General features: G+C 39.0%; 1 protein-coding gene across 1 annotated transcript in view; it reads left to right on the top strand.

Moving 5' to 3' along the window:
- Positions 1-1,065: 1,065 nt before the first annotated feature.
- LOC122662468 (protein STRUBBELIG-RECEPTOR FAMILY 5-like) overlaps positions 1,066-25,482 on the top strand; it is a 48,907-nt gene continuing 24,490 nt past the window's right edge. The window contains exon 1 of the mRNA XM_043858099.1: positions 1,066-1,503. Within this exon, the coding sequence (XP_043714034.1) occupies positions 1,401-1,503 (103 nt within the window). The 5' untranslated portion in view covers positions 1,066-1,400. The remainder of the gene's footprint in view (positions 1,504-25,482) is intronic.

Genomic DNA, 25,482 nt, shown 5'->3' with positions numbered 1-25,482 from the left:
GTTTTGGTATATCAACATTAAATTGTATTTGTATTAGTTTTGCATGCATATTTATACATGGCTTATACTGTCTATTTAGATGAAGGCATACTATATGATTTAATACATGGGCTCATATATGAAAAAAGTGGTTGAAGGGGTTCTTCCTTGACCATGTGGTGCAAAGGAAAACTTCCCCTAAGAATGATTTAATACATGGCTCATATAAAAAGTGGTTGAAGGGTTCTTCCTGATTGAATGCAAGGAAACTCCCTATATTGAATATAGTTGATATTTCAAACATGGCCGTATCATAGCATTCCCTAGATATCTAATAGTTGGAACTGCTACACCCTGCCTAATAACACTTCTGTTTATCTATTTCTTTGATTTTCCTTTTGTTCCTTAAAAACAAAAAATAATAGAAATATATTTGTTCTCACTGGTTCATTTTTTGTTCCTGGAAATGAACCATTTACAAAAAAAGTTGTTGAGAAATAGAGAACAAAAAGGGCATAATTAGTGCACAAGACTCCCGCCATTTCAGGGTCCGAGGAGGGTCATAATGTATGTAGCCTTACCCCTATTTCCAGACTCGAACTTGTGATCACTTGATCACAATGGAACAACCTTTACTGTTGCACCGAGACCCACCCTCACCACCACCACCACCACCATTGCCACCTCCACCACTACAAGCACTGGCACCATCGCTACCACCACCACCACTACCTTCCCACCTAATTTTTGGGTATTCATTAGCATTTTTTGAAAATTTACCAAAAGTTCTAGAAACAGAAATTAAACAAACGCGTAGGGATTGTAGGCCTAGATTTTAATGATTCTGATCTAATGGATAATGAAAAAGTACCTGAAGTGATTCTTCATTGTGACCATGTGGTGTGAAGGAAAACTACCCCCACCCCCTCCCCCTCTCTCTTCCCAAGGAAAATGTCAATAAATATGATTAAATCTAGTTTGATATTTCAAACATGGCATTATCATAGCATTCCCTATAACTGTCGAGAGTGAAAATGGGAGAACGTTAACACGCATTTGTCTCGCTCGTGCTACCCAAAGCCCGCGAGTTTCACTGGAAGCGAGGATTCGAATAAAATTTCAGAGGCTCCCCATCACTTGGGCCGATTGTATCGCTTTTGACTCCATGGCGCTCTCTAGAGCCTCCAACTTTTAACTGTATTCCCTCAAGTTTTTGCAGCGATTTTGCTACAACTGGAAACAACAGAGGCCTCGAGAAATCGAGGGAGTTGGAACATTGGAGGGGTTTCTCTTCCTCTTTGCATTCATGGCAGAATCTGGAAATTCTTCTCTTTTTCCTTCTTCATCATCATCATCATCATCATTATCGGGCATTCAGAATCTCTGTTAGTCGGTGGACAAAAAACTCTAATTTTGCATGAATGGTCTTCTTGCGTGGGAAGATGGTCCCGATCTTTCTAGGGTTATGGACTTTGGCCTTCGGCATCTTAATACCAGTTTATGCAAAAACCAATGCGCAAGATGGTGTGCCCTTTATTCTCATTTAAGTGATAGTTTATTTTTCTGAATTCCAATTATATATGTTTGATTGTGTGTTTGGATTTGATGATTATGAACTTCTGTTGCTGCATTTGTTAAACGATACTGCCAAATTGGATCAAAACGCTGTCAATTTGTGATGGATACGAACAAATTTTGTTCAGCTATACTAAACAGAATATTACTGTAGGATATTTAAAATTGACTTATGGTTCGTCTATAAAGTCTCAGCTTCTTCTGTAGGACCGGAGCTGCAGTTTTTCTATCCAAAAACTGGAAATTGTCATTTCTATCAAGATAAAGGATTCAGCTTTCTTTGCGGTGGTGGTGGTAGTGGTGGGGGCGGGGTAGTGGTGGTGGTTGGATCATCAGGAGAAGAAGGGTGGTGTTTTATTTTTTAAATGAAATTACTATCAAATTGACTGTGTGCTCATTAAAGAACAAGACTGAAATCAATTTCAATTTCAAAATTGAAACAACTCCTCGACTATTTTAGAATATCCATTCCATTTGATTTTTATTTCACTGAAATAAGGTGCAAAATCAAGCTAAACAATTTTCGAAATAGAAATCATCCCATGAAATTGAAATAGAGATCATACTAAAGCAAACCTAAAGAAGATTGGGCATAATGTTTATCTGATTTTGTGAGCTAGATACCAATTTCCCATGTTTCCTATGAGTATCATAGTGATTGTATTGAAGAACAAACAGGGAAGACTTTCATAATGGATCGATAAAATCCTAATGGTCAACCATGACAAAAAAAGCAAAGAAGTGGTGGATGGGCAGGAGTTAAACCACTTGTAAGAGCTCAAGGATTGAAAGTTGAGTTCTAAAAGGTCAATAATGGACTCCATCAAAGATTTTTGTAAACAAAAATAATCATCCATACCAAAGGATTGGGTGCTACTAGGTGAGGAGAAAAGCCTTTCCTAATTAAGGAACTTAATACTTAGTTTAGGGTATTTGTGTCAGTTAATATATTAATCAAGAAGTTTCTAAGCTTGGTTATCGAGCCTCTTCTAGGAGGCTTTTATTTGTCTAGATATTTTTGTCTTCAAATGTATTTTTTTTGGGAGTTTGATTAACTTAGTGAAGAAGTCCCTTCCAGGAAATTGTTAAGTATTCCTGGTTTTGTTTTAGTCATACTGCTTCTTTTGGAAAATTGTTACATGTCTAGGGTTTGGTTTCAAGTCTTTTTTTGTGGAAGTTGCCGCATGTCTTTGCAAACTGGGAGGCACTTAGTTTTCTTTGAAATTGCATAGGCTCATACAAGCTCAATTAATGATCTATTGAATCAAAATTGCCTGTATATTGATGTAAGGATTCTCTTTTAAGGTAGAACAATGGAATCTGAACTCTTTCTGTAGTATTTTAGATTGGAGAATTCTTTTGTATGATGTTGGGTTTTGGCTTTGAGCTTCAATTGATTCTATCACTTTCATCTTCTAAAATTCGTAAGTTCTATTGGAATGTTGTGGGGGTGAGTTCTAGACCATTGTGCTACTTGGTTGGTGGTACCCCCTTTGCTTGTCTAAACTCTAGAGGTATCCCAGTAAGAGCAAAATTGTGTACAAGCAGCGTTTGAAACTTGGTCATTAAAAGGACGAAGAAGAACCTTTATGGTGAAAGAGAAGCTTGTATAATTGGGTGGGCATAAACACACTAATGCCTACTAGCCAGCCTGCCATTATGTCATTTCTGTGATGAAGTTTTTGATATTGGTGGCAAGAAGTATACACAAAAAATCCAAATGAACTTTCCTTTTTTTTTTCTTTTTTTTTTGGGGTGGGGTGGGGGGGGGCTGGGGAATGAAAGATTTTTTTTTTTTCCCATGTAATTAAGTCGAAATAGATATGCAGGTGTAAGGATTTGTTACGTTTTTTTAACATGAGGCAGTATCATCTATTGATTTCATGACTTAGACTAGGAATTAATGCTCGGGGTTGGGGAACGAAGAGAATTATAAAAACAAAAGTTTCACATAATCAAGTAAAAATAATTATGCAGGTTTGAGAATTTGCACTCTGCTCCCTGAGGGACCCTGTGAAAGTGGGACTTGTAATAGGTTATGACAATATTTAAATTCCATAATTTATTGGTCAACAGAGGTGGGTTTAATGGAAACAGTTTATGTGTCCAAATTAGAATAAAAGAGACCATGATTGACAAAAAAGAACTGAACCTCTAATGGCGGAGATCAAAATCAGAAAAAGGATTATGGATTAAAATTCAAAAAAATAATGAAAAGGGCTGAACACCATAAGAAATGCATAAGGCTCAATATGCATATAACTATGGCTGAATAATCAGTTAAAAAATCTCTAAAATTTAAGAATTAAGGAACAAATCGGTAACTACAAAACTTTTGTAATTGAAGTGAATGAAAACCAACAAAAATAAGGAGCTGTCAAAAGTTCATGAAGAATAATGGCAGTATTATGTTAACCTTAATTATGTATCTAAAATTAATTTATGTATTGAAAAAATAATATAAAATAATAAAACAAATCCACCCCTGCCCCAAAAAAAAAAAAAAAAAAGAAAAAAAAGAGCAAAGGAAGCATTCCTTCCTAATTGGAGTAACAAATAGGTGATCTTTGCCTCCTCAAGGCTTTAGAGTAGGGTTAGAGATGCCATTATTCGAAATTCTCTCAATTCAAATTGGAGGAGCTCTTTTAAGAGTATATGGTTGATCTCTTTCAACCTATAGAGGAGGGGGGAATTAGTTGAGTGGGCTAAGACCATTCAGATTCAGAGAAGGGCCTGAAAATCACTGGAAATTTAGTTTCATAATCCTATTCAGACAATGAAGGGGGGGGGGGATATTGGAATCAATTTAGGTATTTTGGATGGTGGATTTAGAAAGTCTAATTGGACTCTAATTGGGGAGAATTCGGAGAATGGGATCCATAAAGTCACTGAATTTCCCTCCATGGATTACGAATATAGTAGTAATTGTAATGAAGAAAAAAAATATTTGGAGTCAAATTAGGAAACTCACCAAAAATTGAGACTCATAAGAATCAGGAACTATAAAAAACCAATTGACTTTTAAGTACTAATTGGTGGTTGAGCAATCAATCAATTAGTATATCCATCTGGTTGATTGACTCTCAAATCATTCAAATGGAATATTTTCCGATATCTTTTATCTTGATTCCCATTTTGAGGCATACCTTATTGCAATTTAAATGTCTCAAAGAGTTGAATTTGGTGGCATAACATCTTTTGCCAGAAAAGGGTATTTTGGAAATTGTCTAAAAAACTACTTCCACTAGTAGTTTTGTCTTTTCTGGGAAGAACATTATTGGATGAAATGACTAAGAAATGGAAATGGTTTAGGAACATGACCTCAGCCCATAAACATCTCTTATGATACTTTATCCCTCAACGGCTATTAGGGTCACTTCAACAACACCCTTTTTAATGCGTTGAAGATATCACTAGGTAATGTAGTACTGATTTTAAGGTTAAAACCAGTACTAAAAACATAATAGAAACAGAGACATATTCCAATAGGGTGAAATCAAAGGGTCTGATCAGACTGAAAGTCTAGTTGAGTTCTTCTTTAAAGGAGGGTCAGATCAGGCTGAAAGTCTAGTTGAGTTCTTCTTTGAAGTGGTATTAACTATTCTGAAAATACGAATTTGATCCAATGGCTGGATCAGAATTCATGGGAGATTCCTAGTGACACTAGGATAGGCCGATAGGGCCAAATCTGTCAAATTAGAACTCAGATCAAAGAACAGATTACAGATATATATATATATATATATATATAATATAACTAACCCAACAGAACATCAGAATGTAATGTTAATTTCAGATCAAACAGACCAGAAAAAATGCTCACTTGAATTCAGGTTTCAAAGTCTTTAAGATGCAATCCTACTAGAGGTAGGACTGCCCAGAAACTCAACAGATTCAGAAATTGAAAACAGAATCTGAAAGGGGGTATTGTCGACAGAACAATTCTGTAATCAGAACTGAGATCAGAAACCTAAATCACCTTCAAATTAGCAATCCTAGTGATAGTAAGACTGATGAGTAGCAAGAACGAAGTCTGGACAGAATAACAGATTCTGTTATTCTATTGCTCCTGGTTGGTCTCTCTTCTCTAGCTATCGCCTCTTGTTGCTGTCCTCTTCCTCCCAATTCATGCATCTCAGCATTTTAGACAGCCAAGGGAACTCCAACTTCTTCTTTACTGCCACTTATGCCTCTAACTGTCCTATTGAGAGGCTCTCTCTTTGGGAAGATCTTCGTTGTATTACCTTGCAGGTTAGCCCGTCCCCCTGGTGGTTGGGAGGTGATTTCAATGTTGTCTGCTGTGGCAAAAGCAAGAAGGTGATAGGATTGACATTACATCAGTCGATGCCTTTAATGACTGCCTAGAGGACATAGGCATGAGTGACTTGAGATGTTCATGTTTTAAACTCATTTGGCATAATAGAAGATGTGGGGATTATAGAATTGCTTGCAAGCTGGACCGAGTCCTTGTCAATGCAGCCTTGCTCTCCTACTACCCCTCTTCCCAGGCTTCCTTTGACCCTCCCGGCATCTCGGACCATAGCCCCATCATCTTTCTTGTGCAGCCCTCCATAACCTTCGGCCTATACGGCTATACCATTCAATTATTTTGACATGTAGACCTCGCACCCTGATTACCCCTCTATTGTCAAAGAAGCCTATGATAAGCCTGTCCATGCTCATTCCTCCTCCCTCATTGCTTTTGCTAGAAAGCTTTGGAATGTCAAAGGTGCTCTTAAAAGTTGAAACCCTCTACCATTGGGAACATCTCCTCCTTGGTTTCTGACTACAGGGATAAGCTTTCCTCTATTCAATTGCAGCTTCAAGCTGATATTCACGGCTCCTCCTTGGCAAAAGAAGAAAAACAGTGTCCTTGAAGCTCCTCTCCTTGGCTGCTCAAGAAGAGAGCTTTCTCAAGCAAAAATCCAGGGTCAAATGGTTAGAGCTTGGTGACTCCAATTTTGCTTACTTCCACAGGTCGATGAAAGCTAAAAATAAATGTCAATTCCATTTCCAAACTTTTGGCCAGAGATGGTTCCTCCTTTGTCAGAGTTGAAGAGACTAAGGTCGAGGCTGTTGCCTATTTTAAGGATATTATTAGGCCTCCTGTGATTGCTTCCCTGAAGTGGTCCCTGAGGATCTTTTAAACAAATTCATCCCCAGTCACCTCTCTACATCCCTCTAGGTCATCCTTGCTGAGGTAGAGATCCTAGCTATTGTCCTCTCTCATGAGGCTAACAGAGCCCTTGGTCCAGATGGTTTCAGACTTTCAGTATGGGTTTCTTATCCTCTTCTTGGGAGATTATCAAAGAAGACCTTCTTAAAGCAATCAAGAGTTTCTTCTTCAATCTGAGTCAGATCAAAGGGACTAACCACACCTTTCTTTGCTCATCCCCAAGAAAGAAGGTGCCTTTGCTATGTCTGACTTCAGATCCGTCTCCTCTACAACCTCCTCTATAAGTTCATTGCCAAAGTCCTTACCAATAAGCTCAAGTTGGTAGTGGACTCTTTAGTCAGTGTTAACCCATCGACATTCATTGTAGGCAGAAGTATTTTAGATAACATCATCCTTTGTAATGAGTTCATCAAAGGCTTTGACAGAAAGAATCATTCCCCTACCGTCCTCTTAAAGATTTATATCCACAAGGCTTTCGATTCTCTAAGATGGATTATATTTTGTAGGTTATGTTCAAGATGGCCTTCCCTCTAGTCTTTGTCAACTAGGTCTATCACTGCATCTCTTCTCCATCCTTCTCGGTCCTTGTCAATGGTAGTTTGGCCGGTTACTTTTCATCCTCGGTGAGCATTTGTCTGGGCTGTCCCTTATCCCCTCTCATCTTCACTCTATGCCTTGAGGCTCTTTCCAGAAGTATGCAAACCAGTATGGATCAGCAGCTTAGCTCATCCATCCCTAAGTGCAAGGTTTTAAAGCTCTCCCACCTTGCTTTTGCTGATGATCTCATGATCTCCAAAGCTTCCATTGAGTCGATTGATGCCACTATGTCTTGCTTGCATCACTTTGAATGGTTGTTGTGCCTTTTGGATCAATCCTTTGAAATCTCTCTTGTTCCTGGTTGGGGTCTCCAACGATATCAAAGGTAGTCTTGCTGAGAATATTGGTTTCTCTATTGACCGCCTTCCGGTTAAGTATTTGGGATTGCCTTTGATTCCGGGCAGATTGACTGCACTCCCATGCTTGATCATATGGGTAAGAGACTTCAGATGTAACATCCCAAACTCGTTAAGGGTTCTAGGCACTGCTATTGCAAGTGCTGACCCAGTAGATTATAATCTTACATTAATAGTATAAATAAATCCCAGTCTCGCTTACAACGTAATGGAAGCATTAGATATTGGATAACAGTTCAAGTCAATGTATACACTGGTGGCAGTTATTCCCAATATTGTACAACTAAAATCTTGTTCATTCATTCATCAACATTAAATATTCTGAAATAACTTTGTTCTCAAAATATTTCTCTCTGATCTTCTAACGTTACCCAAGTTCAAATACTCTGGAGCTGTATAAGACTCCACACTTAACTCGTCATTTGAAAAACATCAACATATATAGGGATGAGCTTACGCCCAGTGAGGTACACATGATCTTATACACACAAGCATTCAAAAGAACAAAAAATGGAACAGAGACATACATGGCATCTAAATTTTACTCTTTATTTAATTAGGTCAGGTCTTGGCCACTTAGTGAACTACCATAGTGCACAAATAGTTGAGGGTGGTAGTTGACTACAAGCATTCCCATGCACTGCAGCCCAGCAGTATAGATGCGCTCTACTCACATGTGTCCAGGCACTGTAGCCCAGGGGGAGGACCCCTCGTCTAATCAAACATCATAATAGACGCACTGTACTCCCATGTGTCTAGACACCGTAGCCTTGGGGGAGGACCCCTTGTTTATTCTCTTTTTCTTTCAAGACCCTCATCGAGTACAAAACCCCTACTGGAAAGGGGTGGTAGCCACAGACCATTAATCAATCACACATGCTTCTCTTTCATTTTCTTTCTTTCACTTCCATTCAATCTTTTCTTTCCATTTTCATTCATCATATAAAGGTAACATTTTCATGGAACTCATAAGACATTCCTTAGCATACTCCACAACATACATTAAGATATTAATTTACATTCCAACGAACTGGACATTTCAACATTTCATAAATCACTACATGACATACAAAACCAAATGTCCATGTACTTTCATTTAAATCAGTAAATACATGAACATTGTTAAAGCTTACCGATTCCATATTGTAAGGGGTACATATGTGTCACGCATACTTAGTTTTACATCTTGCGTATTCCCTTTTAGAGATTTGTTTCTTTATTAGTCGGTTCTAGATAGGTTAGTTTCCTATTTAGTAGGATTGGGTTTCTATCTTAAGTCTGATTTAGTTTCCTATTCTAAGTTGTATTCCTAAGAGATATATATGATCAAGAGGTGAGAGTTTAACCTCACCAATTTTGCCTTTCTCTCCTCTCTCACACAACTCTATCTTTCTCTCTTGCTCTACTCTTCTTCATAGATTCTGGGTTAGTTCTTCTTTGATTTTGTAACATGGTATCAGAGCTGTAACCAGTAGCTGTTTTGAGAGTTGTTCTAAGTTCTCCTGCTTTTGCTTAAACCCTAGTTCATAGAAGAATAAGAAGAACTAGGGTTTCGTATGTTGAAGACTGGAGTATTGTATGAAGAATCATACCTGATCGATTGACTCTGCTACTCTGAAGTTTTTATTTTGATTTTGCTTCTGCTGGTTGCTATTGTGCATGTCTTCTGCGGCTACTACTGATTTATATACTGGTTTCCTCTGGTTCATGCTGGAGATTTCTGGTATCGCTACTGCTGGTTTCTCTATTGCGATTACTGCTGCTATCATTTCTGAATTTCTTCGATGAATATTGTGACTGCTACTAAAAGGGCTGGAGGTGTTTCATATATTACTACTGCTGGAGTCGATTGGATTCCTGGTATGATGGATTGATCTGGAGGTGTTTACAAATAGGATTTCCGCCTCTGGTACGTTGTTTTTTTTTTTTTATTGCTGAATACCAGCATACCTTCGGTTTTCTATTGTTGAAGACAACACTGCCTTGGTTCTCGCAATGAGGGTCGAAGACGGCCTGGTTATCCCCTTGGTTTCCGCCGGATTTCCTTCCAGTTTCAAAAGTGGGTTGGTATAAACCCTCCTTTCATGCTGGTTTTCTGCCATTGATTGAGTTTGGGGTAGAAGACGGCACTCCAGGTTATTTGTTCAATTCCCTCCTTCCAGTTCTGCCCTCCTTATCCTTTTATTCACTTAAGTCTTTTATTTTTAGTTCATTCCAAAACTACCCTTCCCACTAAAACATAAACAGTCTCCTTGCTTTTGTCATTGTTACTTACTGCTTGGAAATTCTGGTTTATTCCAGATTTACCCTATTCTCCTTTAATTCTGTTTTATCCCTTTAATTTCTTTTGCTTTCGAAATATCCCTTGTGAATTATTTCAAATTCCACTTGTGTCCTTTGTTCTTTTATCCTATGAAGTGACCCCTTAAAATTTATGGTTATTCACAAAACTGCCACTGCCGTTATACATTGATCTACTTGTGTATTTGAATGGGTCCACATCGAACCCAATTGGATATTTTGCTCTGGTTTCCTTGGTGGGCCTGATTATATCAATTTGGGGTTCCAATTTTTTGAAGATTGGCACTTGCATGACAATTATTTGCTACCGCGAATTATTTATTGGGATCTTACTTGTATGGAGATTATTTCTACCGTGAAGGGGTGAATTGGAGTTTATTGAAATCTTGTTGCAGCGCTACTCATGATTATTGGATTTTTTGTGATGCTGATTATTGGTGGTCATTATTTGTCCACGTGTAATGTTACACGTGAGGGGGAGATTGGAGCTAATGGATGGTGATTCTTATTGTTGCTTGATTGGAGATTCTTAATCTGCTTGTACTCAAGTCATCAGTTCGTATCATCAGCATATTTAGAGTTTATTATCCGACTTATTATTATTATTTGGAGATTATTATTGTCTACTAGTGTCCTCAGCATCTTATGAAGATAGTTATTTCTGGCATGCTACATATTACCAGTGGGCCGTAGCAACCTTATGCTACACATTACTAGTGGGCCATAGCAACCTTATGCTACACATTACCAGTGGGCCATAGCAGCCTTATGCTACATATTACCAGTGGGTCGTAGCAACCTTATGCTACAATCGTGGGTTTTGATACTGAGGCTTTCTGGCCTTATGACCCTTGTTTGGGGTTTTGTGCCCTTTTGAGGTTTTTTGATATTGAGGTTTATGTGGTGACCCTCCTATGAAAACCACGTGGTTTGAGTGTAAACCAAAACACTCTTGTTGTTGATGTTGCTGCTATGGTGTTATGGCATGCGACTGATGTTCGGTGTCACTGATTTTGTTACTCATTGCTGATTGGACTTCTTCGACACGACGTCGATTTCTATTGCTGCCAGTACTCTTGTCTACTCGGTGGATATTGTTGATATGATTTGGGTTTCTATTTCTTGAAGACTTATATTGGTTAGTGCTGTTGATGACTTGTATGTTTTGCTGATGTGTTATCTGGATGAAATTTTCTCCATCAAGTTCTGTTCGTGGTGCTGTTTCACATTTGGAGGCTTGTGGTCTGTCCTTGTATGTCCAAGCTGGAGTTTGCTCCAGCTTGAGGGGGAGTGTTAAAGTTTACCGATTCCATATTATAAGGGGTACATATGTGTCACGCATACTTAGTTTTACATCTTGCGTTCCCTTTTAGAGATTTGTTTCTTTATTAGTTGGTTCTAGATAGGTTAGTTTCCTATTTAGTAGGATTGGATTTCTATCTTAAGTCTGATTTGGTTTCCTATTCTAAGTTGTATTCCTAAGAGATATATGATCAAGAGGTAAGAGTTTAACCTCACCGATTTTGCTTTTCTCTCCTCTCTCACACAACTTTCTCTTTCTCTCTTGCTCTACTCTTCTTTATAGATTCTGGGTTAGTTCTTCTTTGATTTTATAACAAACATCATTCATTCTCTTTCTTTCTTTTTTATTTCATGTCTTTTTGCATTTATTTCTTTACTTCCTTTGTCATTCTTTCTCCTTCATTCCATTTTCATTCTTTTCATTTAACATGATATATAAAATCACTTCCTTACATTGACCATCACATATTACATAACAGATTTCATTCTACAGTCATTAGTCATATGCATAACATCACTTCATAGTACACAACATTCATCACTTATGTACTGTTGTGTTAAGTATTTCATTTAATAGAAACTTAATAACATATTTGCTAACATTAATCAAACATACAACATTCATTCATTTCCATCACATAGCATAAACATTATAATAAAGTACATAGTCATGATTTCCCTCACCTTTTTGTCTCTAATGCTTGACTCAGCTCAAACCCAAGGTAAGTGTATTCTCCAATGATTTCAGCACCAACAACGATCACCCAATACCTGCAACTTCAGTTTACCCTCTTCCTCTCCTAATTTCATTTACAATTTTCACTTTAATTCCACATTCCAGCTTCAAATATAACCAACTTATCCAATTCCTCTGTTAAAGTGATTAAACCTTGTGTTCCTTGGAATTCTCCTGAATTCCGTTAGTCTCCTACCATTTCAGCTTCTAACCCATGAGCATTCAGCGATACAACATTACTCTATTCCATGCTTGACCTAGTTTCATCAATCTACAGTCCTGGACTTCCAAAAATCAGAATCTCCTCTTGATGTTCTGCTTCAAGTCTTCTTGATTTCTTCCTCAATTCTAATTTCCAGCAGTACTTTGCTTCAATTCCCTTCCATTCCTTATAGTTCAGCAACCCAGAAACTTAAATCCTCCATTAACTTTACTCACCACCAGCAGCTCCTCTCAATTCTCTTTATTTCAATACTGAACCTATTCAATAATATAACCCTCTATAAAATCTGAACATTTCTTCAATTAAAAATCTGATTTCAGAATTATCTTGAAAACTCACTCACATTTGATTCCCAATCTCCATCTCCTCCTTCCTTATCATTGAACTCATATGCAACTCTCTTCCAGGTTCAAATTCTCTTAAGATCTCAGTAGTTCAGCACCCTTAGAACCCAAATTCCCACTTTATTTCACCAATTTCAGCAGCTAAAAGCACTCCAGCTGCTCTTCTCCTTCCTTTTCTCTTCCTTTCTTCTTCTTTTCTTTAATGGTTTGCTGAATATACTATCCCATCTTCTAATCTAATTAGCCCCGAATTTCATAATTCCTACTTGATAACAATGTCCAGCAGATACTATTCTTTCTTCCAATTTCTTCTTCTTCAAATTCATGGTTCCAACAACCCAACTCACAAATTCTCAACTTCAGTTGTTCCAAACTTAGTAAACAAAACTCCTTCTCAGTTGGAATCCCAGCTCTTATGTTAATTCTTTCTTTCTTCCACCTTTTCCTTTCAATTCCTTAACAGTTACAGCAGCACTATTTTCTCCTTCTCTCAATCTTTAGGTAATTCTTCTTCATTCTAAAATCCCAGCAACACAGATCCTTCACATAGCATTTACAGATTCAGCTACCATTTCCCAATTCTTTCTAATCCTTGATAAGTTCACTTGAACCCTTTTGAATCATAGTGACCTCTTGAAATTCAATGATTCAGGAACCCAGAAAATCATTGACCCCTCTTAATCATGCTGTCCAGCAGTCCCTATTCCCTTTTTCTTTCTTTTATCTTCCCATTCTTCTTCCTGTCTTTTCTTTTTTTCTTTTTCTTTCAATCCCTTCTTTCAAATCAGAACTCCACCAACATAAAGCCCAGTTCTCCTTTCAATTTAGGATTCCAGCAACACAACCCCTTTAAAATCTGAACTCCAGCTTCCTCTTCTTTTTCTTCTTCTTCTTTCTTCCTTTTCTTCTCTTGTCTCAGCACTTCAGTAAACCCAACAAGCTTAGACTGACTCAACCGAATGCACCTGTGCTCGATTAGAAAATCTAATGCTAATCAATTGACTAAGGCAATTTAGGATTTAATTGTTTTTGGTTAACCCAGCAACTAATTGGTAAATAGACTAAGTTAACTTAATTAGCTTACTAACCCCCTTTACCTTGGTCAAAATCCTTCTTAGGACAGCTCATCCTTGCATGTGCTATGTGGCCGGTCCCTCCATGCCACCTCCTACTAGCCATACTAAGTGGCTGGCCTAGCCCTTGCCACCACTAGCTTCAAAGCCAGCAATAGCTTAGGCCACCACCTCCTTTTGGCTTCCATGTGGCTGTTCCTTTTTGAATCTCCATAACCCAAACAACCTAGTAGCTATCCATATTTGAACCACTTGGTTCAGCCAAACCCAACCCAACCCAACCCAACCAATCCAAACCAAATCAGACCAAGTCAAACCAAACCAAGCCAAGCCACCTACTACTTGACTGTTCACACCTACTTCACTATTCACTTAGTGTATTATACAATTACAAACTATATGTTATAATAATCATATATATACAGTTATAATAATCATATATATACACATACAAACACCATAGTGTATTATATAATATAAAACTCAAATAATTCATATAACTTATATTAAAATTAATAAAATAATTCTCTTCACATTATAATAATATAAAACATTATACAATCCACTAATATAATACTAAAACAGAATATCAAACAATAAAATACTCACTATTATTCAAATACTATTAAATATTCATAAAAGCATTAAAATATTCCAGGACACCTAATATAATAATATAATATTCATGACCTGCATACGGGGTGTTACATCAGATTTGGAAGGGCAAGCTTCTATCCTACGCCGGTCGCCTTGAATTAATCTGATCCGTTCTCCATTTCTGTTACATCCGTTCTCCCTTATGTGTGCCTTCCTTTGGAAAGGAGTTGAATCCTCTCAATTCCTTCATCCTATCAGTTGGGCCTCCATTTGCCTTCCCAATGATGAAGATGGTCTTGGCTTGAGGAATTTCAAAGAGATTAATTCTGCAGGTATTCTCAAATTAATCTGGTAAAACTTGCTTCTAATCACAAGAGTATTTGGGTTGACTTGGTTTACTCGGGGCTTCTTTGCAATGACTCTATTTGGACAGCTCCTTCCATTTTGATGCTTCCTAGGTGTGGCAGAAGATTCTGAAGCTTCAGCCTCTTGCTCTCCAGGCCACCTCCTCCCTCATTGCAGATGGCGCCTCCACCTGCCTATGGCTCGATCATTGGCACCCCTTAGGTGTCCTCTTTCACTTGGTTAATTAAGATCTATCTGCAGCTCGGGTCTTTGTGAGCAGTCATTTGTTACAGATATCATTAGTAAGGACGATTGGGCCCCCTATCTCTTCCTGTCCCTAGTTAGCAACTGTTTGGGGAGCCTTGCCTTCCATTCCTAGGAGGCCTTTGGATTGTGGTTTGGTTTGCTTCCTCTAACGTTCTTTTTTGCTCCAAGTCACCCTAGGATCTCATTAGAGTTCATGGCACCTTGTCCTCTTGGCGCAAGTTGGTTTGGTTCAAGTTTCATACCGCTCAGCATAGCTTCACTGTTTGGTGGGCCCTCTTTAACTGCCTTCAACATAGTCTTTTTTTATTCATCGTCAGATTGTTGTCTCCCCAGCTTTTTGTCTCTGCTTGAATGCTTCTGAGGATGTGGAGTACCTTTTCTTTCCTTGCACCTTCTCTTCCCTCAATCTGGAAAGGGCTTTTGTCAAAATGTTGGCCTCAAAGTCGGAGGATCCTCCCCTTCCAGAGAGAGTGGAAAGGGGTGGATATGACCTTTGGTGGTTTGTCGGTTTGTGTGGTTGTGGGTAGGCTTGCTTTTGGTGTCGCCACCAATCATATTTGGATGGAACATAAACTCAGAAAATGGTCTTCTCGATCCAGGACCTTCCAGCAGATTTGGGACTCCACAGCCTTTTCTATTAGAAGCAAGCTTTCTTCTTTTTCCTCTAGATGTGTTGACTCCCAAAAGAACAGGCATTTTGTTGTTTCCTGGGCCCTTCCCCCCTTCCTTCTGCAGTCCTCTTATGATCTTTTTGGTATCATTTTTCATTTTGATTTTGGTCTATTTAAAAAAGTTCATTGCTGAAAACCATTTTGATAAAAAATGAAACTGTTTGGTAACTACTAAACACAATAGATTGTAGAATGAAAAATGAGTTTGGTAACTACCTATGTGTAAATATTTTTTTATATATTTTAGTGGTAGGTAAAGAAATTTTCTCATCACCCATCTTCTTTCCCAAATCAACTCTAAGCCGTAGGTGATGGGGATTCTTCTCCTAAAAGGAATCAATCCAGAACTTTGAGGTTCAGAACAAAAACACAAGCTCACAACAACAACTCAAAGTAGCTTTCTCCAGCTGCGATTAGAAATTTCAGAGAGAACCAGATAGCAAGATAAAAAAGGATAAAACGAAACAAATTTAGTTCTATGAAGGAAAACCTGAACTACAGAGTCCAGACAGCAATTGGATCTGTGAGATCTACACACTAGGGTTGTGTAATGGAATATTACACATCATCATCTTATTGAATTGTTAGATCACATTCTTTACATCTCAACTATTAACTCTATCAGCTGTTGTAACCACTCTCTCAACTGCCACTATACCTTCTCTCTCTCCCCTCTCTCACCCTGCAAGCTGCTGGCCAAGCGACGCCCTCTGCAACTCTCCCCCATCTGGCAGGACCTTCTCTCGCAGCCCCTTCCCGTCGGACAGAGACAACATTTGTCTCTCCGCCTACTCCCTGTCCTTATTGACACCCCCCATCTCTCCTGTTCTGGCTACTCCTCCCACCAACGATTGTTGAAGTTCCAATGATTGCAAGTAATGCCACACAACTCACGAAAATTATTTTTTACATTCCTTTTCAATACCATTCAACACAGTTTGGAAATCAGAAGAAAGATCATTATTCGAATTCAAGTTGAAGTTGGGTATTGCCAAGACAACAACCACCGTTTATAAAAACCCAAATCAGAAAAAAGGGATCGTGACAAACACCATCAAAAAGTGGATCAGAATATACAGAAATGGAGAACAAGCTCCAGCCTAGGCCTAGCAGCCTCTTTGGTTTCCATGGCTCAGAGTTGCACCAAGAAGCGTAATCCCTTTTCCCTTCTTCTATGGCGTTGGATCGGTTCGATGGGATGAGAAAGTATCAAAGGAGGGTCGGGACTCCTCTTTCTAATTAAAAGTGAAATGGCGTTTTTACCCTTGACTTCTATCTGAGCACGTGTTCATTGAAGTTAACGCAAAAATGACCAAAAACCGTTTTTGGTCATAATCCATAATAGACTCTTGAGTCTATTATCATTTTTGGGGGTTTTTACATTTATTTTTAATAAAAACAAGTTTAAAAAATGATACCAAACATTTGGAAAAATGAAAAACTGTCAGAAAATGAGAATGAAAAATGATTCCGAAAAGACCCTAAAACATCTAATCCCGTATGCAACCCTATTACCCATTCTTTAGGTCCATAAAAGTGACCTATTACAAATCCATGGGATCAAAGGCCCAACATGTATAAAACCCAACCCTAAAATTATTCCTAATAAAACAAGCCTATTTTGGTTATGAATCTGCATCACCAGTCTGACTAAAACACTTCATAACAATTAAAATTAAGAAATAACGATACTCACTTAACTAATCCTGTATGCCTAGTCTCTACCCATATTATAGGCCAATTAAAGTGAAAACACGTTGGATCAAGGCCCAATACATACACAACCCAACCCAAAGCTTATTTCCACTAAAATAAGCCCACATTTGTGATTTATCTGCATCATTGGGCTGACTGAAATTAAGCGTCTAGGACAGGCTGTAAAATGTTGGATGGTTTGATTTCCTGAAGTGAAGACAACGAAGAAACAGTTCTTGGAAAGTGATTGTAGCAGTTTAGAAATCAGACTGCAGCACTTTGAGGATAGGTTGTTGCTAGAAGGTTTAGTGCTGATGAAGGAAATTCGAATTCAAAGAAATTTCTTCAGATGATGTGTGCAGAAGAGTACTATGCACAAGAAATGGTTAGTATAAACAACCTTGAAACTCTTGCTACAGAAACTGTGTTCAAGGTCGAGTAAGGTACTAAGTAAGTTTGGCAGATGGATGGTTATACAATAGAAAGGTCTGTGACCTCTATCCCAGATAGGCTGGCACGGTCAGCGAACATTAACATGAGTCAATGTTTTGAAGAGAGAAACTCTGTGTAAATGTGAAATCCCAGAATTTAGAAGATGCGTTTTGGAAAGGGGGATGAAAATATTTTTTCCTTGTTCGGCTGTATAAATATGAGATTGTCCTTGGAATAAAGAATTTACGATCATGAAAGTATGAACAAAAGGTTTTGTGTACTGAAGTTAATGTGGTAACCTAGCATAGTTGTCACAGTATCTAGGCGACCCAAGGTGTTGGAGGGGGCCTAGACACAAGGCGTCCAAGGCACCTGCCTAGGCGACCAAGGTGCCTGGATGCCTAGGAGATGCCTAGACAACTATGAAACCTTGGTCACACAAAGGTTCAATAGGGATCCCAAGTCCCAACAATGACCAGAATTGCAGGGCTTTAATCAAACCAGAAGCTAAGATGGTAAAATATCTCGCAATAGAATAATCAGATTGGGCAGCAACCTTGGTCGTATACTGGTCTTGTTATAAGAATCAATGCCCCAAAGTTGGATGGAAATCCAACGGTTGGATAAGGAGATCTGATCTTGGCACAAAAATAGAAACTCTAAGAAACAGAATTTAGGAGTAAATTGAGTATCTTTTTAATAACAGGATCAGAATCCAATTAAGTTTCGGAAACTTCCCACTACCAAAACAGAAGTTACTGAGCAGAGTTAAGCACTGCAAACTGAGATAAAAAATAAAAACTAGTTAATTAGAAATACAAACTCAGGTTGTAAATAGATCTGGACTCCATCCTCAAAACAGCTACTGCGAAATCTTAAGGCCTGTAACAGAATACTCAGGTAAGAAAAGAGGAAGTAAAGATCAAACCAGAATTAGAAATACAACAACAACAACAACAAACTCAGCCATATCCCAACTTAATGGGGTCGGCTACATGGATCCAAACAATATAAAGTAAGGAAAACTGAGGTCTAAACAAAAAAGGGAGATGAAGAAGAGGGGAAAGGAGAGATGAAAAAAGAGATGAGAAATGCAAAATGGAAAATGAAAAATGATAGATAGAAAAAAAAAAAAGAAAAAGAAAAAAGAAAAAAAATGAAGGATGAAAAATGAAAGTAAGAGGAAAGAGGCACAGCCCAGCAAGTCAGGAGAATCTCAGCTAAATGGGGTCTGCTACATGAATCCTTGCCCTCCAATAGGCTCTATCTGAGGTCATACTTGGTACAAGACCTAGACTATGCATGTCCTTTCTTACAACTTCTCCTATGGTCATTTTAGGCCTGCCCCTAGCTCTTTTAACTCTTTCAATCGGGATCATATTACTCCTCCTTACTGTGGCATCCCTAGACCTCCGTTGAACATGACCATACCACCTCCAATGACTCACTCTGATCTTGTCATTGATCGGGGCAACTCCCAAGTCAGCTCTAAGACGCTCATTTCTTACTTTATCATTCTTAGTTTTTCCACACATCGATCTTAACATCCTCGTCTTTGCCACACGTAGCTTCTTAATAAGACACTTCTTAAGTGCCCAACATACTGCGCCATACATCATAGCTGGTTGTATAACAGTCCTATAGAACTTTCCTTTAAGCTTTAAAGGAATACGTCGGTCACACAACACTCTGGACGCACCTCTCCACTTCATCCATCCCACTTTAATTCTCTATGAAATGTCATCCTCTATGTCGCTTTCTTTATTTATGACTGACCCCAGATATCTAAAACAATCACATTGCGATATATCCCTTTCCTCAATTTGCACCATGTCAGTATCCATTATATAGTATGACTAGAATTACACATCATATACTCCGTCTTCGTTCTACTAATTCTTAAAGCCTCTTGTTTCCAAGGTTGATCACTCTAGCTCTAACCTAGCGTTAATCCCTGCTTTTGTCTCATCCACCAAAACGATATCATTAGCGAAGACCATACACCATGGGACCTCATCTTGAATGCTTTTGGTTAGGTCGTTCATGATAAGCGCAAATAGATAAGGGCTTAAGGCTGATCCCTAATGTAACCCAATCGTAATTGGGAATTCCTTACCCTAACTTCCCACAGATCTCACTCTAGTCACCACACCCTCATACATATCTTTAAGTACATCGACATAAGGGTGTCAAAACCAAACTGAAGGCGAACTAACCGAGCCGAGCCAAACCGAATAAATTCGGTTTGGTTTTGGTTAGGGTATATGAGTATTTAATTCGGTTCGGTTACGGTTTTAATTCGGAAACCGTTGGTTTGAACTGAAACTGAACCAAATAACCCACTTAAATCCAAAACTCTATATGACCTGTCGTATTTCCCCTTTATTATTTTACGGTTTTACACTTTTACTTGTACTTCAAGTCTTCAACAGTTTTACTTTTACAACTCTGCGCTGGTAGGATCAAAGTGAGAAGTGGGAACGCCATTGTGTGATTTGCATGTGCTACATAGCTGTTTTGTCTCACTTGGTCATCCCTTCAATAGTTCAAGACTCCAACTCCTGCCCAATTCGATCGCCCCGTTTTGCTATGCTGGGCTGCGGAGTGCAAAGTTGTACTCAAGTCAGTACGAAGGTACGTTCTCTATTCTCTAGCATTCTCTCCGTCTCTCTGCTTGCCTCTTCTTCTTCATCTGTTCTTCTTAACTACAACCTCCATCTAATATCAATAAGTCCAGTGGAACCATATTGTAGAATCGAATTGGAACCGTATTGTAGAACCGAGTAGGTTCGGATTCGGTTTCCAATACCAGAACCGACTCGATTCATGGTTCGGTTTCGGGTCACACCATCAATCCATGGAACCGAACTGAAACCGAACCGAAACCGAACCAATTAATACCCTTACATCTACATATTTACTCAACATCCCTCTCTTCACTAGAACATGCCGGATTAATTCGATCATATGCTTTTTCGATTCAATTAAGACCATGTGGAGACCCTTCTTGCTATCTCTATATCTTTTTATAAGCCTCCTCAATAAGTAGATAGCTTCTATCATGGATCTACCCGACATAAACCCAAATTGGTTCACCAAGATATGAGACTCTCTTCTCAAAAGGGCTTCAATAACCTTTTCCCAAAGTTTTATAATGTGACTAATTAGCTTTATGCTTCTATAGTTATTGCAACTTTGGGTATCACCTTTATTTTTGTAGATCAGGACTAAAATGCTTCTCCTCCATTCATTTGGCATCTTCCTTGTGTTCATAATCCTGTTAAGCAGATTGGTTAACCTATATACCCTACAACCTACTAGGGTTTTCCACACTTCTACAGGAATCTCATCTGGGCCTGATGTCTTGCCTACTTTCATCTTTCTTAAGGCTTCTTTAATTTCCGCCGCACTAACCTTTCGTACATATCTATGGCGTGTGGTGTCTTATTGAATAATTAAATAATCCGGGTCTTTTCTACTCGAACTATCTCCATTTAGTAGGCCACAAATATACTCATCCCATCTCTTCACAATGTCCTCATCTATTTCCAACAATCTACCATCTTCACCCTTGATACACCTCACCTGATCGAAATCTCTACTCTTCCTTTCTCTCATCTTAACTATCTTATATATAGCTTTTTACCATTCTTTTGTGTGTAGGTTGATATAGAGATCCTCATATTTCTTCACCCTAGCCATCTCCACAATGTTCCTAGCTTCGTTTTTGGCATCAGTATGTCATTTTTTATTCTCTGTTTCTTTAGTCCTTTGCCATGTCTTAAAACAATCTTTCTTGGTCTTAATGGCTGCTTGGACCTCATTGTTCCACCATCAAGTCTCTTTAGGGGCCTGACGATTACCCTTCGCTTCCCCTAACATATCCTTGGCAACCCTCTTAATACAAGTCATCATCTCGTTCCACATTGCATTGATGTCTCCCTCTAAGTCCTACTTTCCTTGTAACCACATTATCCGTAAATGTCCTTAGGTACTCGGTACTCTCCCTTTAATCTCCACCACCTTATCTTGGGGTACATAGGTTCCCTCCTACAGTTTTGTGCACTGAGGTACATATCCAGGACCATCAGTCTATGTTGGGTGGTTAGGCTCTCTCTAGGGATAACCTTATAGTCCTTAATCCTTACACACTATTCTGTCGGCCATTCTAGTTAGGAAGAAGTCTATTTGGCTGGTATGATTTCCATTTCCCACTTTTATAGGTAACTAAGTGCTCCTCTCTTTTTTCAAAGAAAGTATTCACAGTGGAAAGATCATAAGCTCTCCGCAAAGTCTAGGATTGAGGTCCCCTCCTCATTCCTCTCCCCAACCCCGTAATTTCCAGGTATACCTTCATATCCTCTCAACATGTCCGTTCAGGTCACCTCCAATAATAATTGATTCATCCTGGCTAAAACCCTGCATTAAATCATCCATGTGTTTACAAAAATGACGTTTACTACTCTGATCCAAACCTACTTGGGGGGCATAAGCGCAAACAATATTGACAACCTCTTTCTCCAATACAAATTTGATGGATATAATCCCGTCTCCCAGTCTTTTGACCTCTACTACATCATTCTTTAGATCTTTGTCCACAATTATGCCCACTCCACTTCTATTACTATAATCTCCCGAATACCAAAGTTTGAATTCATCCAACACCGTAGCTTTGTTACCCTTCCAGATGTCTTGTGGATACATGTGATATTTATCCTACGTCTCCTCATAACATCTACCAACTCTAGGATCTTACCCATTAAGGATCCAATGTTCTAGGAAGCCAATCTAATCCTACACTTTTGGGCTAAAATATTTTTTTCTCACTTGCCCTTGTCTCCTTATCACCGCGTTCAGGCGTCGGCACGACGCGTCGCTTACGGGGGACACCCTTGTAAAATGAGGATGGAAAGACATGAGATCACGAGAAAAGAGATATAACACAAGGATCCATGTGACAGGTAATTGGAAAAATATATTAAAGTACCAAGAAAAAAAAAAAAAAAAAAAAAAAAAAAAAATATATATATATATATATATATTAGAAAGGAATGTGTGATGTGGCAGTTCAGAATATTGATAGAAGGAAAGAATCCCACAAATCCATCAGATCACCCTGTGTTTGCAGCAGGAATCTCCCATGGATCCTGCAGATAAAGGTTGAACCAGGTTGCTGGACAGAAACTAGATTTGAAGATAAAACTCCAGGGAAAAGATCAATGGCAGAAGGAGGATCAAAACTGAAGATTATTATCCAAACCAGAAATAGAAGAGTCTTACCTATTGCAGGAACTATGAAATATTGCACTGTCCTGATATGAAGATTAAAGAAAAAGATGAAGGTTAGAAGATATGTAGGTTTCTCACCTACTGCAGAGAAGGCATCCCACCTGTCTCCAACCTAGACCTACCTGGGAAACCTGCTTCTCACATCCCAAGGATTGCACAAGAAATCTGTTTTTTGAAGAGTAAAAATCGTTGGATGTTGGAGTTCCCCTACTTAATTTATAATAAGTGATGCTAAATCAATCAAGTAGGGAACTCTTCTAAATAGAAAGAGATCCTTATTTACAATTTAGCAACTCCAAAAAGTAGAAAGGCTTGGAAAGGAAATAACCAAGTAGCAGTACTAGGCTAGGATAGAATTAAGTCAAGTAACTACTAATACAATTTAGAAACTTCCCTTAAAAGGTAAAATAGTAAAATTCCGGCAGCTATAAGTCATCTTCCAATGGCACATCCACCCAAGTAGGGTCCACACATCTTCAGAACTAAGACTGGCCAATACCTAGCCCAGTTGTCAAGCCCTAAACAGAACCGTTGGCTTGTTGGGCTTGGGCTACAGCAGAATTGTTTTTTTCCCCTTCCTCTTCCTTCTTCAATCTGTATCAGAAGTCTTACTAAAATAATGCTAGTATCTGTCATGTGGTGAAGATTTAGGCTGTCTACCTATCAAAGAAAAAAAAAAAAAAAAAAAAAAAAGATTTAGGCAGTCTAGTCCATAGTGCCTGATAGTTGAAATATTCGGCAGGTGGTTCTGGTTGACAGGGTTTTCATGTAGATCATTTAGGTATGCTGCACATCTCTTTCCCCATTGAAGTGGTGCTATTATCTTAGGCTGTCTTTGGTATGTATTCTCAGAATAGATTCTGGGTCTAGAACGCATTCTGAAGCGAGAAAATAGAGAAGAATCGGGCTTCAGAATGCGTTTTAGACCTAGAATCTCTAGTATCAGTACGAGAAGAAAGGGAATCGAACTGCTGCATATACTCGGATACAGTCATAGTCCCTTGCCGAAGGGAGTTGAGTTGATCTTGCATCTGAGCTCTGTAATGTCTAGGCAAGTATTTCTCTTTCAAATCATACTTCATGTCCTCCCAATTAGTAGGTGCATCACCTATGCGCTCCAAGTCTCTCTCTGTCTTTCGCCACCATTCTTGAGCAGGGCCAATCAGTTTGGTACGTGCCAATCTCATCTTTCGATCTTCAGGCAAATCATACGAGTCAAAATAATCATCCAGGGCAGCAAGCTAGTCATAGAATACCTGTGGATCACCATGCCCATTATACTCCTTTAGCTCGAGTTTGACCTTCTACGTATCGTACCTCATATTAGTAGCTTCATCTCCAGTGAAGTAGGACCTCATGTATTCCTCAAAGTTAGGTCTTCGAGGTGCTTCTGTAGTTCTGTCCCTGTCTTCTCCGTTGTCATCTCTGTCAGGTCTACGTCGGTCCCTGTAATCTCTGTCGTGTCTGGAATGATCTCTGTGGTCCTTGTGATGTCTGGGATGATCTCTACGATATTTATCCCTTCCCAGAGTTCCATGTACTTCAGAATGAACTTGGAATCTGTCCTCCTCTACATATGGAGGGTTGCTTACAAGAGGCATAGCTTGCCTTTGTTCTACAATCTGTAACCGATCACTGATCTTATGGAGCATGTCCATGATTGCAGCCATGGGATCAGGTGGGGGTGGTAGTGTTGGATCAACAACAGGGTTGCCATGTTCGTCCATGGCTTTGATACCAATTTAATGGATGAGGTCAAGGGGGCTGTCTTCTCCTTGTCTTGTGATAGTGCGCTGGGACCGGATGGTTTCTCTGGTTACTTTTTCACATCTTGCTGGGACGTGGTTGGCAAGGATGTTTTGGCTGCTGTCCAGGAATTCTTTGAGGGAGGAGAGCTGCCCAGGAGCTTCACTTCTGCCAATCTGGTGCTCATCCCCAAGAAGAACCTTGAGGTAATGTCGGATCTTCGGCCCATAAGCTTGTGCAACTTTGCTTATAAGATTATTGCCAAGATTTTTGCATCCAGGCTTGCAGGCATCCTCCCTTCCATCATTGCAGAGGAGCAAGGGGCTTTTGTGCAGGGCAGAAGTATACATGACAATATCTCCATTGTCCAAGAGATGGCCCATGACATCAACAGAAAAACCAGGGGAGGCAATGTGCTACTGAAGCTTGATATGGCTAAGGCCTATGACAGGCTGGAGTGGGTCTTTCTTTGGAAGGTCCTTTCTGGTTTTGGGTTTAGCGATGTTTAGATCAGCTTGATCAAGAAGATGGTGGTTAACTGCTGGTTCTCTACAGTTCTGGGGGCAGACAGTCAGGCTTCTTCAAGTCGACTAGAGGGGTGAGGCAAGGGGATCCCCTATCCCTTGCTCTCTTTATCATTGCAGAGGAGGTACTAAGCAGGGGAATTAGAAATTTGTTTGCAGAAGGGCATGCCTCCTATTTTAAACTGCCAAGAGGATGTCCTGGGGTTACACATTGTCTCTTCGTGGACGATACTATTATCTTCTCTAGGGTGCTG

Source organism: Telopea speciosissima, chromosome 5 (assembly GCF_018873765.1).
Source record: "Telopea speciosissima isolate NSW1024214 ecotype Mountain lineage chromosome 5, Tspe_v1, whole genome shotgun sequence".
NCBI classification, from domain to species: Eukaryota; Viridiplantae; Streptophyta; class Magnoliopsida; order Proteales; family Proteaceae; genus Telopea; species Telopea speciosissima.
The sequence above is the reverse complement of the archived record's forward strand: the minus strand, read 5'-3'. Positions and strand labels throughout refer to the sequence as shown.